Source organism: Toxorhynchites rutilus, chromosome 2 (genome assembly GCF_029784135.1).
Source record: "Toxorhynchites rutilus septentrionalis strain SRP chromosome 2, ASM2978413v1, whole genome shotgun sequence".
In the NCBI taxonomy this organism is placed as follows: Eukaryota; Metazoa; Arthropoda; class Insecta; order Diptera; family Culicidae; genus Toxorhynchites; species Toxorhynchites rutilus.
The window spans coordinates 106,514,486-106,533,749 of record NC_073745.1 but is presented as its reverse complement, the minus strand read 5'-3'; the positions used below and the strand labels follow the sequence as shown (position 1 = coordinate 106,533,749).

General features: G+C 38.7%; 1 protein-coding gene across 5 annotated transcripts in view; it reads left to right on the top strand.

Annotated features, from left to right (window-relative positions):
* The window catches only part of LOC129771832 (matrix metalloproteinase-2), a 475,554-nt gene that overhangs the window by 409,465 nt on the left and 46,825 nt on the right, over nt 1–19,264 (top strand). Inside the window, exon 1 of one of the 5 annotated variants that reach the window (XM_055775903.1) lies at nt 8,104–8,120. The exons of the other annotated variants lie outside the window; for them this stretch is intronic. Coding sequence (XP_055631878.1) covers nt 8,110–8,120 — 11 coding nt within the window. The 5' untranslated portion in view covers nt 8,104–8,109. Of the gene's footprint in view, nt 1–8,103; nt 8,121–19,264 lie in introns of those variants that run through there. 5 annotated transcript variants of the gene reach the window in all.

Sequence of the window (19,264 nt, the reverse complement as noted above, 5' to 3'; positions counted from 1 at the left end):
ATTTATAATAAAAACTGCGCTGCGGTGGTGAATACGTACCATTTTTTCTCATCTATTCTTTTCACATTTTGCATTTAATTTTTTGTGTTAAATTTACCTGCTTAATTTTCGGAATATTCCATAACCCATGCTCATTTCTGAATGGCCTTGGCTCAAATGGCCTCTTGGCCTTTGAGAGCAATACGGAAAGGAAAGAAGACATGTCAATTGTGCCTACACTAATTTCTAAAAATGACACAGCGAAGTCTTCAACATCTTTTTCGAATTTCCTCATTACAATTTCTCATTCTACTTCGTAACTTCGTAACAGGAGATTCGACAAAACTCATAATTTGATTTGTCGGAACTTTTCCTTTTTCATTCGGGTATACATTCTATTCGGGTAAATGTCGTATGCGGGTGTTTGTTAGATTCGGGTAAACGCTGCATTCGGGTAAATGTCCATTCGGGTATTTGTCGCATTCGGGTGAATGTCATTCGGGTATATGTTACATTCGGGTAAATGTGCTTCGGGTAAACGTATTTCTGGTGAATGGTATTCGGGTAAATGGGACACAATCATTTGGATAGTGAAGTCGTGTATAACAGCCTCGCATTCCATTCGGCCTTGGTTCGATCCACGTTGCCATCGTTTGGAATTTTGTTGGGTACAGATTCAAAAGAAGTGAAAAAAGAAATAGGTGTCTGCTCGCATACATACAAACATTTCAAAGCTTTTGAGATATATGCTTTTATTTGCTCATTTGACTCTTTATTTTATTTACACAGTCTTCGACTGTAATTTGCTTATACCTATGATAGAGTTTTTATCTTAGTCAAGTTTATCATACACATCACAAATAAGATTGAATTGGCGTAGGCAAGAATCGAACGGATTGTTGTAGCCGTAGTTTGTTCTGTGGTATGGCACTGCAAAGAAAGGCGAGTTCCGAAAACGTCTGGGAGGTATGTTGAGCGGGATCTGTGCAAGCAATTCAGGGCAGTCAATAGAATCTTCAAGAATATCGAAAATAAATAACCGCTGCATCGTAATTCGTCTGGCTGATGATGTCTCCAATCCTATGAGCTTGCATCTGTCAGGATATGGCGGTAGGTTGGTCGCATCATTCTATGGAAGTAGTCTAAGAGTAGTAGTTTCTACCTCACTAACCATAGAATTAGGAAATTGTTTTTATATAGTTATAAAAATATAGTTAGGAATTCGGCTCCTTAAAACTTAATGTAACTGAGCCTGTAAAAATAAACGAATTAAAAAAAATCCCGACTCCATGAAGCAATTCCCGACTTTTTCCCGCATTTCCCGCTTTTCCCGAATGGGTGGCCACCCTGCACACGAAACACGATCAAGTGGTCGATTCCCAATTGTTCCGCGAACCACCTGTGGGACTGGACTGGATTTGCTACCAGTGCTCCCAGCTAATATGCCGTAAAGGTTCTCAATAAACATTGCCTCAATACAAATTGACGCAGAAAAGAATATCTTGTATTCTCATTTTTAACACATTTTTAAGCGTATTTTAACTTATTGAACACGCTGCATTAGTGACTATGAGTGCATGTATGGTTTAAATCAGGGGTTTTCAGATTTTTTTTATGACAGAGCACTTTTTATAGCAAAAACATTTGATGGAGCACCTGCATTTTTAAACAATTAAAGAAATCCTATTTGCATTAAAATAACTCTATTTCGATTGCTCGTCACAGTTACGCTACAACTGAGCCAGAGTAAACAAAATAAATCACTAAATGTCCAGTGAAATTAATTTTTTTTTTCAAGGTGCGTTTTCAAGTGAGAGCATTGGCTATAACTTCGCGGAGCACAAATTTCCCGGCGAAGCACCACTTGAAAACCCCTGGTTTAAATGTTCAAAATGCTTCGGCTGCTGGTGAGATGTGATATTGCTCGGGGTTTTTTTTACGTGGGGGACCGCGTCAATTCGAAAATTCGCTTAAAAACAACCCGTAAAAAAATGGATGGGGTATATCTATGATATAACCGCAAGGTTGATATGGGACTGCCGTTGGCTTAGTAATCAGTTATTTGTATTGATTGAATTATTGATTGAATGAACAATTTTCGAATTCAATTGAATTCAACATATTTGCTGTATTAGTAAAGAACTTGAACGAACGCCATGTAATGTAAGGTACCTTGGTTTTGGTGGCTGTGTTGGGGAAACCGTAAATCGAGCCAATAAAACGGGGCAATTAGGGCGTTTAGATAGCGCTTGACATTTCACAGTTATTGAATTGCTTATTTTATGTAAAACAACATTTTATTATTTGTGATAGATACGTAGAAATATTTCCTAGCAATTGATGCAAACATCTTCCGATCTATTAAGAAATGCTCGAGTTATTAGCATTCGAAATCTTTCATTTTTGCTTGCATGTTCGGGGCTGTCCACATACCACGTGGACAGAAAAAGCATGATTTTAGACACTCCCCTCCCCCTCCGTGAACAAGCGAGGACATTCCTTATTTCCTCTCCCCCTGTTGTCCACGTGGACATTCCTCCGGTTTTGAGGAAAAAATCAAGAAATACTATTTTTTTTCGTTTAAATTTCATTCAAGTTTGTTTCTATTTTCTATTCCATATATTTATTGATAAAAATTATAGCCTTACCAATGGTAACGATTTGTCTTGAAATCTTCGATTTTTTTCAACATTGTCCGGGAGCTCATTATTTTCTTCCGAATTTCATTTACGTTATCTCCATATCCATTATAAAATATCGATTGTGAGCTTATTCTCGAGCATTTTTATTAAAGCTGGCTGGCTGTTTGAGTTTTCGAAAAATCAGACAAAGAAATCAAGCACTTTGTTTGAAAATAGAATTTTCTCGTCTAAACATCAATGACTTTCGCTTTTACAGGTTCGGTAGTGCCTGATGGCTATAATGAACCTAGTAAAAACAAAACATCTGCAGTATCATCGTGATCGATGATTCCGTTGATCTACAACCCTTGATTGTTAAATCATGCTAAATATTCTCTTGATAAATTCGTGCCGATTCTAAGGAAAAAACCAAAAGCATATTTTTGTAGACATACATCTTTTCGATCATATATGCACGATTTTATCCTGAATATTTCAGCATCCTTCATGCAACTTGAGAATTCCATCCTCTCAGAACTTATGCTATGCAGTAAGTTTGAGTTCTTACAAGAATCTTAACAGTTAATAATCTGAAGCTGCAATATCTGGTGTGTAAGGCGAGTGGAGTTTTAGAAGTACCGTAGAAGCGTTCTGGATCGTTGATTTTCATACGTTCAGCTGCTAGCAGTACTTGTTGGAATTCATCGAAACTAGTTGCTTGGTAGAAGCTCATGATACAGATTTTATTTCAGTCCTACCAGACCCAGCCATAACTTTCTTCAAGCGAAAACCTGCTTCGGGTTTCCATTCCATTCTTTACTGATCCAGAATCTGTTCGGTTTGTTTGTTTCAGATAACCAGAAGGGCTGGAATCGTGTACGCCATGGCACAGTTTTTTTTTTTGAACCCCCTCACTTGATCAGCTTCTAATTATGGATATATGTTTTTCCGTTCAATTTTTGTTTTATTGTTGAAAGAAAGATAAACAAATATTGATATTATGGATGGTACAATTATTCTTTGTATTACTTTTTCGGAGCGCGAAGAAACATCCGAAATTCGTGTCTCTATCCCCCTTAATCTGATCGAGTCAAATCCTATCGGATTGTGCAAATGTTGCAACCTTGAAATGCAGAATGCAAAAGTTTATTTCGTTCGGATTGCGATATGTCAAATCCGATCGGGTTCCGTAATATGGATTAATATGTAGTGCATGCATTGTTGCATGCATGTTTTTCGTGATGTTTCGTTTCTCATGAACGGTGATTTTCGACATCTGTAACGAATCTACTAATTCATGTGCATCAAGGATTAATCTTTTCTTTTAATTAATCAGCAACACAAAAGAAGTGTACAGTAGAACCTCGATTATCCGCGAGCGGTTGATTCGCGGTGCGGATTATCCGCGAAAGTGAGTTCCCTAGTAATTCTATAAAACATCCCGGAATTTATCAGTGAGTGGTAGAGTCTTGCTTTTTGGTTTTGGTCATGGCTTTCACATTATCTGATCACTGATGTACACGACCTTACAGATTGATAGTTCAACAATTTTCTGTATTGATGAGACATAGTTTTCATGTTAAAATAACTTTTTCCCGTGTTTGTCCTCATTTTTAGACCTATATTGTGTTACCCGAGATTTTGGTTATACGTGATGACCTGGCCCGACTAAAGGGTGTGTCACATCAAATTGCATCACGGAAAAAACGCTGTAGAAATTCGCCCAGTAGACCGATCCTTTTGAAAATTTTAGACAGTAAAATAAAAACTATTAAACAACTTTTAGCATTTTCTTTTTATTCATACTTCGAGCCCAAGCCCGTATGCTCACACCTTCCTTTTTACCCCGTCCATAAGGTTCTGTACAATGTCAGGTTGTAGTTTTTTTTTAACAGAAATCCATTTTCTCTTGAAGTCCGCCTCCGATTTGACAACTTTTGGGTTCTTTCGGAGGGCCTGCTTCATAATCGCCCAATATTTCTCTATTGGGCGAAGCTCCGGCGCGTTGGGCGGGTTCATTTCCTTTGGCACGAAGGTGACCCCGTTGGCTTCGTACCACTCCAACACGTCCTTTGAATAGTGGCACGAAGCGAGATCCGTCCAGAAGATGGTCGGGCCCTCGTGCTGCTTCAATAGTGGTAGTAAGCGCTTCTGTAGGCACTCCTTAAGGTAAACCTGCCCGTTTACCGTGCCGGTCATCACGAAGGGGGCGCTCCGCTTTCCGCAAGAGCAGATCGCTTGCCACACCATGTACTTTTTGGCAAACTTGGATAGCTTCTGCTTGCGAATCTCCTCCGGAATGCTGAATTTGTCCTCTGCGGAGACGGAGGATTCGCGTTTTTTCCGTGATGCAATTTGATGTGACACACCCTTTATTTCGCAGATAATCGGGGTTCTACTGTATTACAAAAATTACCAGACATCAATGAAGAGCAACGTCATTGCAAGAAATAGATCTCCAGAGATACGGCCCGTACACTCATGGGAGAATTTGTTGTTCGTTCGTTCAGAAATTCTTGAGAGTTCTCGAAAAAAAAACCAAACAGTTTTGTCATCAAGAGCAAAAGCTGAATTCAAACTCGCACTTAAGTCGTGATTTTTAATACTACAAAAAATCAAACACTCTTTATGTTATTGGGTGTCTTTATCCTGAGGGATTTAATGGCCCTCTATTACCGATTGGAATAAACTGATGGATCCGAGTTCATGTGCGTTACCTTCAGAATATAAATTTCAGGAAAGAGGTTCAGTCATATGAAAAAGTATGGATGTTTGACCGAGCAGCACCCTCAGGCAGTTCAGTATTTTTATTGATGAATACTGAGTACTCAGGGCGGGCGTGAAGTTTAAAAAATCGTGTGAATACGAAACAGATCTCGTTCAATTTTGACTATTAACTTGAATATTTTACTTTAAAAAATACTTAACGTGTCCACGTGGACATTATCAAAACCCCCTCTCCCTCGCCGTGGACAAATGTGGACATTTTCGTAACCTCTACCCCCCCCCCCCCCCTAAAGTTGTCCACGTGTTATGTGGACAGCCCCTTCTGTGTTTAGGCTTTCGTTTTACCCGCATATATTTAGACGTAGACCTACGTCGAAAGTAACTAGATGCACAAGATTTTTTTGTGTGAGAAAGTGTTCAAGGGGATAAATCGAAAATTAAATTCTTCTTTTATATCCGAAAAGAACCGAAAATATAAAGTTATAACACAATTAAGAAAATATTTTACTTTAATTCGGTTATATACAGTAAGAACAATTGGAGACTGCATATAATCGAGTCCGCAATGTACCCCTCAAAATTTTATTTTTCCAATTCTATTAATTCTATTGAACAACGGTATGTGTTCAATAGAAACTCACCCTGCTCATTCTTCAACACGAAACCAAGGCCATCGGTAGATGTGCGATCCTTACAAGTTAAATATTATACACACATAAACTAAGTGGCTGAAAGTCAGAGTAAATTAGAAACGTTGATGAAAGTTTAACGTCAGAGCTAAATTACATTTCGATACTGCTCTCTTCCTACGAAAGACGCCCTCTCGAAGATGAGAGGCGTTGGAGGCGAACGGGCGAAGACGAAGGAAGTGCATCATCTATCAAATGCGATTTTTGCAACCATGTTCAGGATTGCACTATGCGAAGGAGACCCCGTTCTACTAATGACTGTTGGCATTGGAGGTGTTGGCGCAGGGTGACACCGAACACGACAGGATACAAAACTGCAGCATCACACACACCACACCCGGTGATGGAGAAATGTAATCAAAATTTTTGGCCGACATTTCTTTTCTCTAATGAAATTTAATAAATAATTGTGTTAGCAGACTCTCGGTTTCTTTTCTGCGTAAAAGTGGGTTCTTAGCACCCAGCTCCTCCAGCTTTCTTGTTAGTCTACTCGAGTGATGATGGTTTCAATGAGGCGGCACATATCGCCTTGTGGGTGCAAGTGCTGGCAGTGTGGGACTTGTCTTCCGGTGATGTTCGCCGAGGCTCTGCACAACATTGAAAATTATTTAGCTCACTTGCAGTGATGCTGTGCTGCAACCGTTTCCAGCGTGAAAACACACTCACAGTGTTTTGGTGTGAGTTACCACCCACTGTTCTCTTACGCAAACAGCGTGAATGGTTGAGTGTATAACGTTGTTTAATCTACTGTACAGCTTCCTAAACTTTTTATTGCCTGAGGTTTCAAGAGATTTGTTTCAGGAGATTGAGCTATGTTTTATCCAAACAATATATCTCACCGTGAGGCAAAATAAGACCACAACGACAACAACATTAACTTCCCTGTTTGTTTCGTTAACATCCAACATGCAGTCTGTTCACAGAAGAAATAAATTCTCGACAAGCTCTGTGCTCTGTCCTGTTATCGTGAAGAAGTTTACCTTCGGTTCAGCGTCTGAAATTCAAAGAGAACATTGTGATCAGTACTTTCAAAATCGGTTTTCCGCAACGTAACCTTCCTTTTTGTGTGCGGAAAATTATCCCTTTATTCGACAAGGGTGTCGGATGAAGGGGGAAGCCGATACCCAACCCCAATACCGTGAGTCGTGTTAATAATACCTTTTTAATCCCAGAAATGAATATGCTTGTACTCTCCTCCTCCTTCCTTCCCGGCATATCCGCACCGGAACGAAGTGAGACAATCGGTGTTGTTGGTATTTTGCTGGAATTTCCTTACCCCCCTCCCCGACATCAGACGTTATTCGAAGATGCACCTTCCAGCGGTACTTGGCAGTTCGAGCTCAGTTTCACCTCCGCTCATACCCTGCCGGGAAGCAAGGAAACGATTAAAAGAAAGTGTATAAACAAATTATCGTACAAGCTTGCAAACACTCTCTCTCTCTCTCTCCTCAGAGGTGTAACCAGGTATGCGGAAGTGTACTCTGAACCATTCTGAAGCGCACACAGGTGAGTGTGTAACTTTGCGTCGTTGTTACTATCCGGCTCTTGGTATACCATCAATAGCTTCGGGGAAGATCATTTTCAAATCCAAACTTGCACTCCTGCACAGTTTGCATTCCAATAAGGTGAATCTGAGGAGACTTCTACCACAGACGAACAATGAGAAATCTTATAGCTGCTGCGAATGAGGGTTTGGATTGTTAATTTCCAAACTTATAGAACAGCCTGCGGCGGGCTTTTATGATAACAAGGGATTCGTTTTGTATGCCGGACTGAAAACTTTATGTTTCGAAGATTTGATAGGATGACCGAACAGCAAATCTCAAATTAAAATTATTTCGCGAAAGCTTTTATTTGAACCCCAGAAAAAAATTAAAAACTACTATAATTCAAAAATAAATGCGCTAAAGTGATCATTATGTGTCAACTTAATAGAAAAAGCAAAGTAAAAATTCCAGACTTATATAATAAAATAAGAAACACATTTAATCTGCAATAAAAGTTTTCTATATGTTTTTACTCCAAAGTTAAATGCCTTTCTTTTCTCTTATTTTTCAGGTGAGTCACGAATACGAAACAACTACAAGTGGTTTATGGGTAACAGGTAAACAAATGTGGAAAACCATATACAGAAAAATGAACTGAACTAAAAGAGTCAATAGTTTAATGAACTGTTGAATATCGTGGTACAAGTACCTCTATATCTTCTATCTCTATAAATAAAGATGGATCGCCAAATGTGTTGCTAAGCACGAAACTCAAGGAAGGAATCGTCCGATTTGAGCCATCTTCATTTTGTTGTATTCGTCCCTACACACAAATCAATGTTATGAAGAGAAACATCGGATAATTTCTGGAGGAATGTCGGAAAATTCGGAAAAATGAATTGCCCCGCACAAAAAATAAGTTTTCCTGTATCTTCTATCTATATAAATAAAAATGGATCGTCAAATGTGTTGATAAGCGCGAAACCCGAGGAAAAAAACATTCGACTTAAGCCGTCTTCATTTTGTTGTATTCGTCTCTACCCATAGATCAATGTTATGGAGAGAAATATCGCAAAATGTTCGTAAAATCTGAAGGAAAATGGGAAAATTGTGGAAAATTTAATTCTCACATGTTCTACAATGACATCGTTGTTAGTCCAATTGAATTTCGCGTTTACGGAATGAGGCTTCGTGTTCCGTTAGTGCGAAACGAAAGTTGCAATGGGTTCTCAGAGGGAATAACGCGCTTTGAAAATAAAAATTATAAACTTTTCTGTATTAAACATGTATTCCATGTAACGGGAAACATATAAATTATATTTCTTGTGATTGTACCCACAAACGTTTGCTTAGTAAGTATTCATGTCAAAAAATCAATTATGGGCGGGACGAAGTTCGCCGGGTCAGCTAGTTCTTAATAAAAATTCATACTTCACTCATACATATTTGAATCCATGGTTTATCTCAGATCTTGCATAGAATGTTGTTTAACGAATCTCACTGCTGCCTCCGATAACCTTCCAAAATGTGTAACTCTCGGAAGATTGAGACGCCATTGAATTCCTTCTTCCTGTCTTGAGATTTGGGATCTTATAAAAACCGTAGAGAATTCCTGAGTTTGTTACGAGCACCCACAAGGTCCCATTGTCCCGTTGTCAGAGTTCCCAGAATGCATCAAAATTCACCTTTCCCTACGGAATACGAGCCGGCGTAACGCTTGTAAGAACCTTTCAGAGGACAGATCCGATTCAAACGTATCGCTTTAGTAAAAAAAAAAGAATAAACCAATATTGAGACATACGCTTCTATCACTCGAACGACCGGGTCTCACATATACAGATTCAAAGTAGTCAATTTCTGTTTTTGACGTAGAACTACGTCTTTCAGGAAGGGTGCCAAATCAGAAAACAGGTCACGTTTTTATGAAATAAAGTTAACATTTAATAATTATTTTCACTGTGAACGAATTCTTATGATTTGCATACCAATCGATTCGGAAATTCTCTAAGATTTGTTTGATATGCTATACATTACATTTTACTAATCTCTCAACGGTTTAAATTCATGAAAACTGGAAGAACTTCCTTTTCCCATACATTTGTTTTGCCGATTTGTGTGCTAACCCTACCCGTATTTCGAATGCTTATAACTCGAACATTTCATAATAGATCGGAAAGATGTTTGCATCAATTGATAGGAAATATCTACGCGTCTATCACAATTAATAAAATGTTATTTTTCATGAGATGAACAATTCAATAACTGTAAAATGTCAAGCGTTATCTAAACGCTCTGACTGCCAAGTTTTGGTTGGCCTGATTTACGGTTTCCCCAACACAGACTTCAAAATCGATGTTCCTGTGGAAATCCGCTTTGCAAATATACATGCAAGTCGGGGATGTTTTTATTCCCACCGAGCTGTGTTTTCCTAACACGGACTTCAAAATTAATGTGCCTGAGGGAATCCGCTTTGCAAATACATGCAAGTCGGGGGTATTTTTTGGCGTTGAGTACTTTTGTACTCGTTTGTCGTTGTACAGAGCGGAATATGTTTCCCTTAAACGTACTTTTAAACTGAGAAGCCTGGGAAAATAATCATTTCAGATACTAGAAGTGAATGAACTTTCGCGGTTCGAGAACTACGTAAACATGAGATGTGCAATAATGTCAGAGGGAAATGTGAAATACAATAATCGTTTGACAATTCTTCCGTTCACATATTTTGAGAGCCTTAGGCATCATATCAAACGTAAAGGGACGTTTATAAAATTCCTGCAACAAACATAATCTATTACAAAAATTTCGATGCATTTTAAAATAATATTCGAAGTGGTATACAAGTGGATTGCATAATATAATTGCGTAGTTCTACGTCGAAAATGCGGTCGTGTCCTAGATACAACCCCTTAGAATTTTTTTGAGTAGGGTTGAGACATTATGATTCGTCACGGTGATAACTCTCTCATGATTTTTTTACGTGGTTTTGCTCTGAAGCATTTGTGTCATTGATGAACGATTGTTTAGTCCCAATACAACAGGCCTGAATTAACACTACATTCGTCTACAGAACAATGAACAAATGCTTGCTCTACTTTATATCCTTATATAGGGCGGATATGATGTTAAAACTTTCGTCGCCTCGTCACCCAAGTGACAATTTCCTCGTCCAAATTGAATAGGATTTTAGAAGGAATTTGATAAAATAGGCACCTAAGTGTAATTATAGGATATGTAGAAAAATAATAAAATTGTAACCATATCATTATAATGTATATACTATACTTTTTATTCATTTATAGTGCGGCCTGCAGCTTTTGCGAAACCCATATAATATGGCTTTGGCATGTGTTATTGTTGTCAATTCATCTTCAAATTAAATTTAATATTGCTAGATCATGTAAAAGTTGTCTACAAACTATATTTGATCTTCATTTAATAATTTATCCGCAAGTTGGGATCCGCAAGAAACTCAGAAAAGTCGGTTTGGGCTACGAACGTGTTAAAAGGGAGAAACTTCTTCTTCTTCTTGAATGGCGTTAACGTTCCCTGTGGAACTTTTGCCGTCTCAACGTATGCATTAACTAGCGTCATTTATTAATACTTAGTTGAGATTTATTAAGCCAAATAACACTCCTTGAATGTATTCCGAGGGGTAGGCTCTAGAATGCGCGTGACCACAGTGCAAGTCGGATGAAATTTCTTTGACGAAAAATCTCCCGACCTGAACGGGAATCGAAACCGAACGCCCGGCATGATAATGTGAGACGCTAACCACTCGGCCACGGGCCACGGGTAGAAACATAGGGCTCTTGAAATGCTACAGCTAGTGCTTCTGATAAGCTTTATTCGTGCTTATAAAAAGTAACATACAACCGTCATGTTGTTCTGTTTGTTTAGAAAAGAATCAAAACAATTAGAGGAGGTTGTGACCAGGATACGACCGAACTGTTGACAAAAGCCTACGCTGTTATTTTATTTAAGTCGCTTGTTAATAACTTCGGAGATTATTTTAGAATGCTATGAAATTGTAGAAATGACAGTTTAGTGGAGTGGTTTGGTCGCCCTGAAATGATTTTGGACTTAGAACTACGTCTAACCGGATGATATAGGGGGTAATATGAAAATCTAGGAAATGAAAGACTTTGAACGCTTATAACTTGAGCATTTCTTAAATAGATCGCAACGATGTTACTTCAATGGATAGGAAATATTTATACGCATCTATCACAATGAATAACATTTTATTTTTCTTGAGATAAACAATCGAATAATTGTCAAATATCAAGCATTGTCCAAACGTTTTGATTGGTCCTATTTGTGCTCCTCAAATGGTTCCGACCAAAAAGAGTCCTACGTCTCTTCGGTTATGTCCTCGACATTGCCCACTCGTTAAATGGTGGCAGTTTCGCACCCAACGAAAATTTTCTACCAGTTCCAAATAAAACCAAAGAATTGTAATATATCCCGGAATGTTTACCGACACTTTCGATGAAATCAAACAATGCCTGTCTCGAGAATAGTCGGACACACGCGATTGTACCTTCGCTCGAAATCGGTGATTGACTTCCCTTGCAGCTTGACCTTTTCCAAGAACCGCTATGTTCACCATTTCTCGGCTAACATTCATCCTCTTGACTCAACCGTTCGAAGATAAAATTGCTTCCGGGCCCGGAGTCCAACACTACTCGGGGAACCTCTGACCGCTATCATCCACTATCATAACAACAGACGCAGGTGTTGTTAACCTGAGAAGTGTGCTACTGTGTTGATTAACCCGCTTTAGTTGACACGTTTGTTTGTAACTGTAACTTTCATAGAACTGTCTCTCTCTACAGCGTTTTTTCAGTGATGCAATTTGATGTGACACACCCTTTAGGTTCGCCTTTTTCGCTACCTCTTGTCGTTGAAATACTAGACACTAATGCAACAGATGCTTCTTTTTACTGGTCACACAATGCTCTCCAGAACTCTGTACGTTGCTGTAACTAGCTTCCGTAGACGCTGGTCTCGGTTTCGAAAAATGTTAAATTCCAGGTATCATGGCTACTCCTGTGCACAAGGAACTGTTAGGGACCACAATGCTTTCATATGCCACTGAACACATTTCTCGAGGGTGGATAGACATTGACCTCATACACACTTCAAGCTTGGTCAAATCATGATCCTCAAAGGATTGGTATTTTCATCTTGATGCTTCAATGCTTAATGCGTTTAATGGGGTAGTACACTATGAACATCATAAAAAGTATGTGATATTCGCGATTACTTCCGACGAGAAAATAAATTACTATGATTAATCTGATATGACAGTTTTATTATGTATATATTACTAAACAAACAAACAAAATTGGTGTCAATTTGACTGTCCCCTGAATAGCCGCCACCGGTTTGTTGAACCCTTGCAGCCAAAACCTTGTAAACTGGTGGGAGTTCTACAAGATTGGTTATATTTCCTATCATCGTACATAGGATTTTTTCCAAATATAGATTTTTGACGAAATGGCGACATTTTTTTGTGAAAGAATTGCGTTTTTGCCTCATCGAGACAAAAACATTCACCAAAGTAGTATTTTTAAATATATTAGAAAAATCTTATAGTGGATGCATTATTATATCCCAATCAACCTCTCGGCATTGTGTAGCCTTGCGTTGTCCTTATGGATCACAACACCTCTTCTGTTGTCCAATTCTGGACGTTTCTGGTCAATCGCTAGCTTGAAACGGTTCATTTGTTGACAGTAGAGATCTGAATTTGGTAAAATTCGTAAAAATTCTCAAAAAATTATATGAATAGTCCTTATAATTTCCAACAAGTAACCCATACATTAGAAGAAACGAACTGCTACGGAGAAAGAGTTATCCTAACGATAACTTTTCATGTTTTCTTCGAAAAATTACTACTAATGTTCTGCCAAATTTTTTTCTATTTAGAAACACGTTAAGAACGCGAGAATTTATCACTATATCACATCTACATCACTATATTGACATTAAATAAAATTAGGAAGTTGTAACTCCTTCAAACAAAACATGAAAATGTTTTTTGTTAGAGAAACTTTTTCCCTGTAAAAGTACCCATCTTTAGATGTATGGGCAATTCATTGAAAATTGTAAAAAAAAATATTCATATACATTTTTTTAAATTAAAAAAAATATGTTTTTGATAAAAATGAATTTTAATTTTGAAAATATTTTTTTGCAGTGAATTTTTTGACGTAGAACTACATCTTTCAATAAGGGTGCCAAATCAGAAAAATCAGTTACATTTTCATGAAATAAAGTTAACGTTAATAACTATTTTTGCCGCGAACGGGTTTTGACGATTCACATACCAAACGAATCGGAAAATTCCTAATATTTGTTTTTATGCTAGATAATACAATCCTCTGATGTGTAAACGAATTAAATTAATGAAAACTAGAAACATTTCCATTTTCCCATACATTTTTCATTTGTGAGCTTCCCTACCCATGCCGTCAATCGGCGATCAACGAAGTGGAATGATTATATGTCTCCGTGAACAAAGAAGAGAAGAAGAAGAATAAGAACTAAGGGGAATATTTGCCTAGAGAATCAATATTTGAACTCGCTGAGGCAAACGTTCAGTATCGTTCTACATACGAAGTAATGAACATCGCTTGTTCTTACTTGTTTTGCGTCATCACATGCCTTCATTTCGAATTGAGCTGTGGACGCGACCAAATTACTTACTCGCTGATGTCTCTGGCATTGCAATCATTACGTCAAACTGACGCCATTCCATTAAGGTTCTGAACTACACTATTGTGTGGGGAGTCATCAAACTAGGCTATCATCAGCTCACCAAGAAAATAATTGTTCAGGAATTTTGTTTGTGATTTGGGTTTTCACGACAGTAACAAAACTATCTCCACCAATGATGACAACTAAGCTAATTCGAAAATATTAATAGAAAGGGCTTCTGTTGAGAAAAGCGCAAAGCGGAGGACTCTAACATTTCATATTTTGGCCATAATTTTGAAGGTAATCTAGTTTTTGAGTTATAATTTTTGTAAACAAATAAGAAAAAAAAACTTTGGCCCTTTTCAAAAAGTAGTTTAATTCATATTTGATGTTTTCAAATTGTTACGATTTACTTTCTGGTGCGGCTGCTCTCAGCCCCCGAGGAAACGATTCACTGGTTTCAGGAGGGAACGCAGTCTAAGCCCCCAGGCCTTATCAATGACCGTGCAGGGGTGGACGCAAAAGGTCTCTTTTGGATCCTCGGGTCTCAGGGTCGTCGCGTGAGCTGTGTGGGGAGGCTTTCGGATTTGGGTTAGCAAGAAGAAATAATTTTCAGGTTAATAAACAATTGTTCTATTGACTCGCGGATCCTTCTACGGTCTCTATTTGGTATTGGTCTTTTACTCGAGTGGTGGCGGGTACTGGCGAGTGGTGATCGGCTACGGCGTGGTCGGAAATGGCATCGGAAAGGTGGCGGGCGGCAATGGTGAAGGTGCAACTGGACTGACGTGGTGATTTCTCTAGGATCTTGGCTTCGGTGGAAGGTCGCAACCTTCGTCTTCCTTGACGATGAACGAGTGGAGCGAGACGAGAAACTCGTGACAACTGGCCTGTGTAGCTCCTTTACGGTGAGCCGTACCAACACGGGGCTGATGAGGGCGAGGCAGGCACACTCTTATCGCTGGTCCTCGATGCTTGCTGGACACCTCTGCGGCCAGCGACCAGGGCTATTCCAGCCGGTTTTACCGCTCGTTTGACACCACGTGGTATTACCAAAACGAAAACTTGTAAAAACTTTGATCACTTCGAGAGCTCAATTCCTTTCCAATTCCTTTCTCGAACCTCCTCATTTCCTTCTTCCCGAATTCTTCCGTTCCAACCATTTCACTTTCCTACCATTCCAACCTATCATCCAGTCCTACTCATCGTAGCCACCTAGTGGTTAATTCCACCCAACCACCCATCATGGCGAAGAATAAAAATAGGGTTTCCCCGTTCGTTTGGGAATCCACACTTTTTGCTGTCGTCGATAATTGTTTGTTGCCTTTGACCACCTCTCCCATAAACCAAATTGTGAAAACAAAATTTTCGTTTATTTTTTTAATAGAGATTGTGAATTGTAACTATCATGGTTACAAAGTATGCAAAGTTTCCCAAATGACCAATGTCATTTCATGTCACGTTTCACTGCTATCTGATATGGTGCTGCCAAAGGCCAGTCGAGTTGGCATGATATTCGTCCATGCTTTTTTTCTACTACTTGTTCGTTTGGGTCCGCATCCATTTGTGAGTAATTGTTTTCCTTTGGGAAGAAGGTGAAATCAATGTCATGTGACATACTGCAGTCGTGTAATTTGAGGTTTCTCCTTCACACTTATCAAGTTTCGTAGTCCCATAAGAATCTGTTCAGGTTTCCCAGCTACGATATTTAAGTGCGGGAAGACGGCGAAACTGATCTACGAACTGTTTAATACGTAATTTAATGTATCAGCATCACGATTTGCATTTGTAGAATATGCTATACCAGTATGGGACACATGTATATGCTATAGCAGTATAAGAGCAATATGAACGAGAGAAACAAGAGATCCATTGAGAATAAGCACGCATTCAACCTTTTCGCATACTTTGCCACGTATACGGCCCTGACCAAAAAATATACAGCCATTCCATGCCAAACCGATATAGTGGTTTTCATTTTATAATGTGATGTAATATTATCGCGCATTTATGCAACAGCACCAGTAGCGTTGTCATGTAAAACAGCCTTGCATTCCAGCCGGTCTTGGTAGGGTTTAAGTCTTCGTTCAATATTCCTATGTAACTAGACTAGACCTATGCAACTAGAATTCAATCTTCCCGCAAGTGTGATATTTTTTCAAGAATGGTTAGCTTATTGGCTTCAATTCAAAAGTAAAGGGTGAAGAACCAGATACTGGATGCCACCCTGACTGCGAAACTGATGATCTTGCCGGTTCTAACGTGTTTCTGAGATGTTTGATGAACATAATTAAAATATTGTAGTTTCATCATAGGATTGAAGTCAACCTTCGAGTTTCAATATATTTTATAGAATTGAAGAGTGACTTGCTCGTTAGGCGTCGTGTACAAATTACGTAACGCTAAAAATCCGGACATTGGACACCCTCCAACCCCACCCCCCCCTACGTAACGCAATTTCCTATCTCTAATACACAGAAAGTAACGCAACCTCGACCCCCCCCTTCCCGCGTTACATTATTTGTGCACGACGCCTTAAGGAATTTGGTCCTTCCTGATGTCCCAAAAAACCTAAAATTTGCAGTGTTCGATTTGTGTCTCTGTCTGCTTTTTCAGAACGAAAATTCTACACATTAAAATCCACGTCGACTGCGTACTGAATCAATTATATGATTCATTAAATTGTTTAGTCATAGTGGACAAAGTCTCTGTAAAATATTTTTCACAACCAAGTACACATAGTCAATCGTAAAATCCTTTTGATTGGCCTTGTAGAGATCTTGTTATAATAATACCATTACACGGCCTTGTAACTAAGTAACTAAGTAGCTGTTAAAAAACAGCTAAGAACTGTTAACAAACAAATGGGAAGAATGTTTGAAAGCTACTAAAACTACACAGATTCAAACTTTGAGTTCGATTAACTCGAAATCATAATTATGTTTCTTAGTCTGGTCTGACTGAACACCGACAATATGAAATGCAAGAATTTTAAAAATATTATTTGAATATTTGCAGTAGTTAGCCTTAGCTTGTGGCAATTCATTTTCAAACAAGTTATTAATCGGCATGACCAACAGTATGCTGCATCATTTACAAACGAACTGTCAAAAATCTCCTTCCACGTTTAAAACTTTTGTAATCATCCACGCATCTCCGCTGGTGTTTTTTTCTCAATTCATTTATTCAGCTTTCCAAAGTCGACAATCCATCGTTTTTGTTGTTGTTGCCCTGTTTTCCTTCGTTTATTTTTAATTTTGCACCCTCAATTTGCGAGCACTTACTCTCGTACACGCTAAGCACTGACGTTCCATCGACCGTAAACGCGTAGGAAAAAGTTGCATTTAATATGAATAAACATGACTGTCCGGGCAACAGTCCGGAATTCCAGCGAACAACAGTGTCACGAGTGAAGTGAACAACTTGTCGGGAAAATTGTTTCGCTAAATTATGAAAATGTGCGCCAGGGATCGTCGGTCCGACGTGTTTTTTTTCTGCCCTCAGCGTGACATTGCTATTTTCATTCACGCCGGAAAGATAACACGAATTCACGGATTGCGAGCGAAAGATGCACAAAGGTCTTACCGTTTGTTAGTCCTAAATTTGTTCATGAATGTTCACACCATGGATCATAACCGTCCAATTGAATTGCAATTACGTACGATTTAGTTACTCAAACAACAGCAACACACAGTGCCAAGCTTCACTCTGGAGCCAGCGAATGATGCAGCACTAACGGGGAATTCAAACAACCGCTTGGGTCTCGTACGGAAGATTCGGCGCTGGAGATAAGTCAATTACTGGGTAGTTTCCATTCCTGTTTGCTGAACTATTTCCGGGTGTGAATAGCGAGAAAGTTGCCGAGAGCGAGAGTGTGGGGAGTGAGGGGAACCCGACCGAGGAACTTTCATCAATGCTTTTCGCAGAACCCGTTGGTTTTCTGCTTCATCACCATACACACCACTCTATACTCTCCATACAGTTCCACAAGCGTGGGTGGTCCTGCCTTTCATGAATAGAGGAAGCCAGCCAGCCAGCCTGCCTGGCGAGCTGTGTGATGTGTCGTATGGGTGGGAGACAGAAGCGTGTTTTCTGCTCGGAAAGTGTTTTAATTTTGTAAATTTTAATTACATTTATTTATGACATGATCCATGATGTGTTGACAATTTCTGGCCAAAAACTCCAGTATAGGTGGAGTTGGGTTCGAGGGCGATATAGGGATGGAATTCGTGATGACTCGGCTAATTTTGTATGTTTTTGGGGAAATGTACAAATTTTAGTAGTTTATTTAATCACCACTATTCATAAGAACTTAATAACTTCAAAAACGGTCCAAGCATCATTATGATTAATCCACTCAGTCGGAAAAAATTTGAAGAGTAAATCTCAAGTCAAATATACTGTATATACAGAATCAGACATTGAATGCACCAAGCTAGTTTGCTATTTTCAATCGCTATTTGTTCAGCAATTTAAAACAATATCTCAAGAAATGTTTTACTGTCTGCGTGAAGCGTTTTTAAATAATATAACGGTGCAGAACAATTGTATACCCTAACCAGCATTAGCAGAAAAGATATCATTCTTGGTAGAAAATCTCCCTTTTATTTTGCTAGAGCTGGAGAAATACACAAATGAAAGCACCTGTTTTCATGAGTGTTGAAATATTTGTATGTATAAGGCAAATTTCTCATTCTCTCAGAATGTTTGAAATAATACCCAAAAAAACAATCTTCAACAATGACAAACGGGGATTGAACCCAGGCCGTCCGTGTTGCGTGGCAGTTTCACCCATCCACTAGTGTCGTCACACTAATGCACGAAAATATTACACCACATTGCAAAATAAAATTGGATCTTATTTTACTCTCACAAAACGCCGAAAATGTTTTCTGAGAACAAAAGAGAGAACATCAAAGCATCATGATGGGGTGCTTATTCGCAAAATGTATCTTATTTAGCTCTTATATTGCTATGGCATATACCGTTCAGAATTATATTTCGGACACTTTGTTCTAATATTTTGAAATGCTTAAGGCACTGATGATATAACTATAAA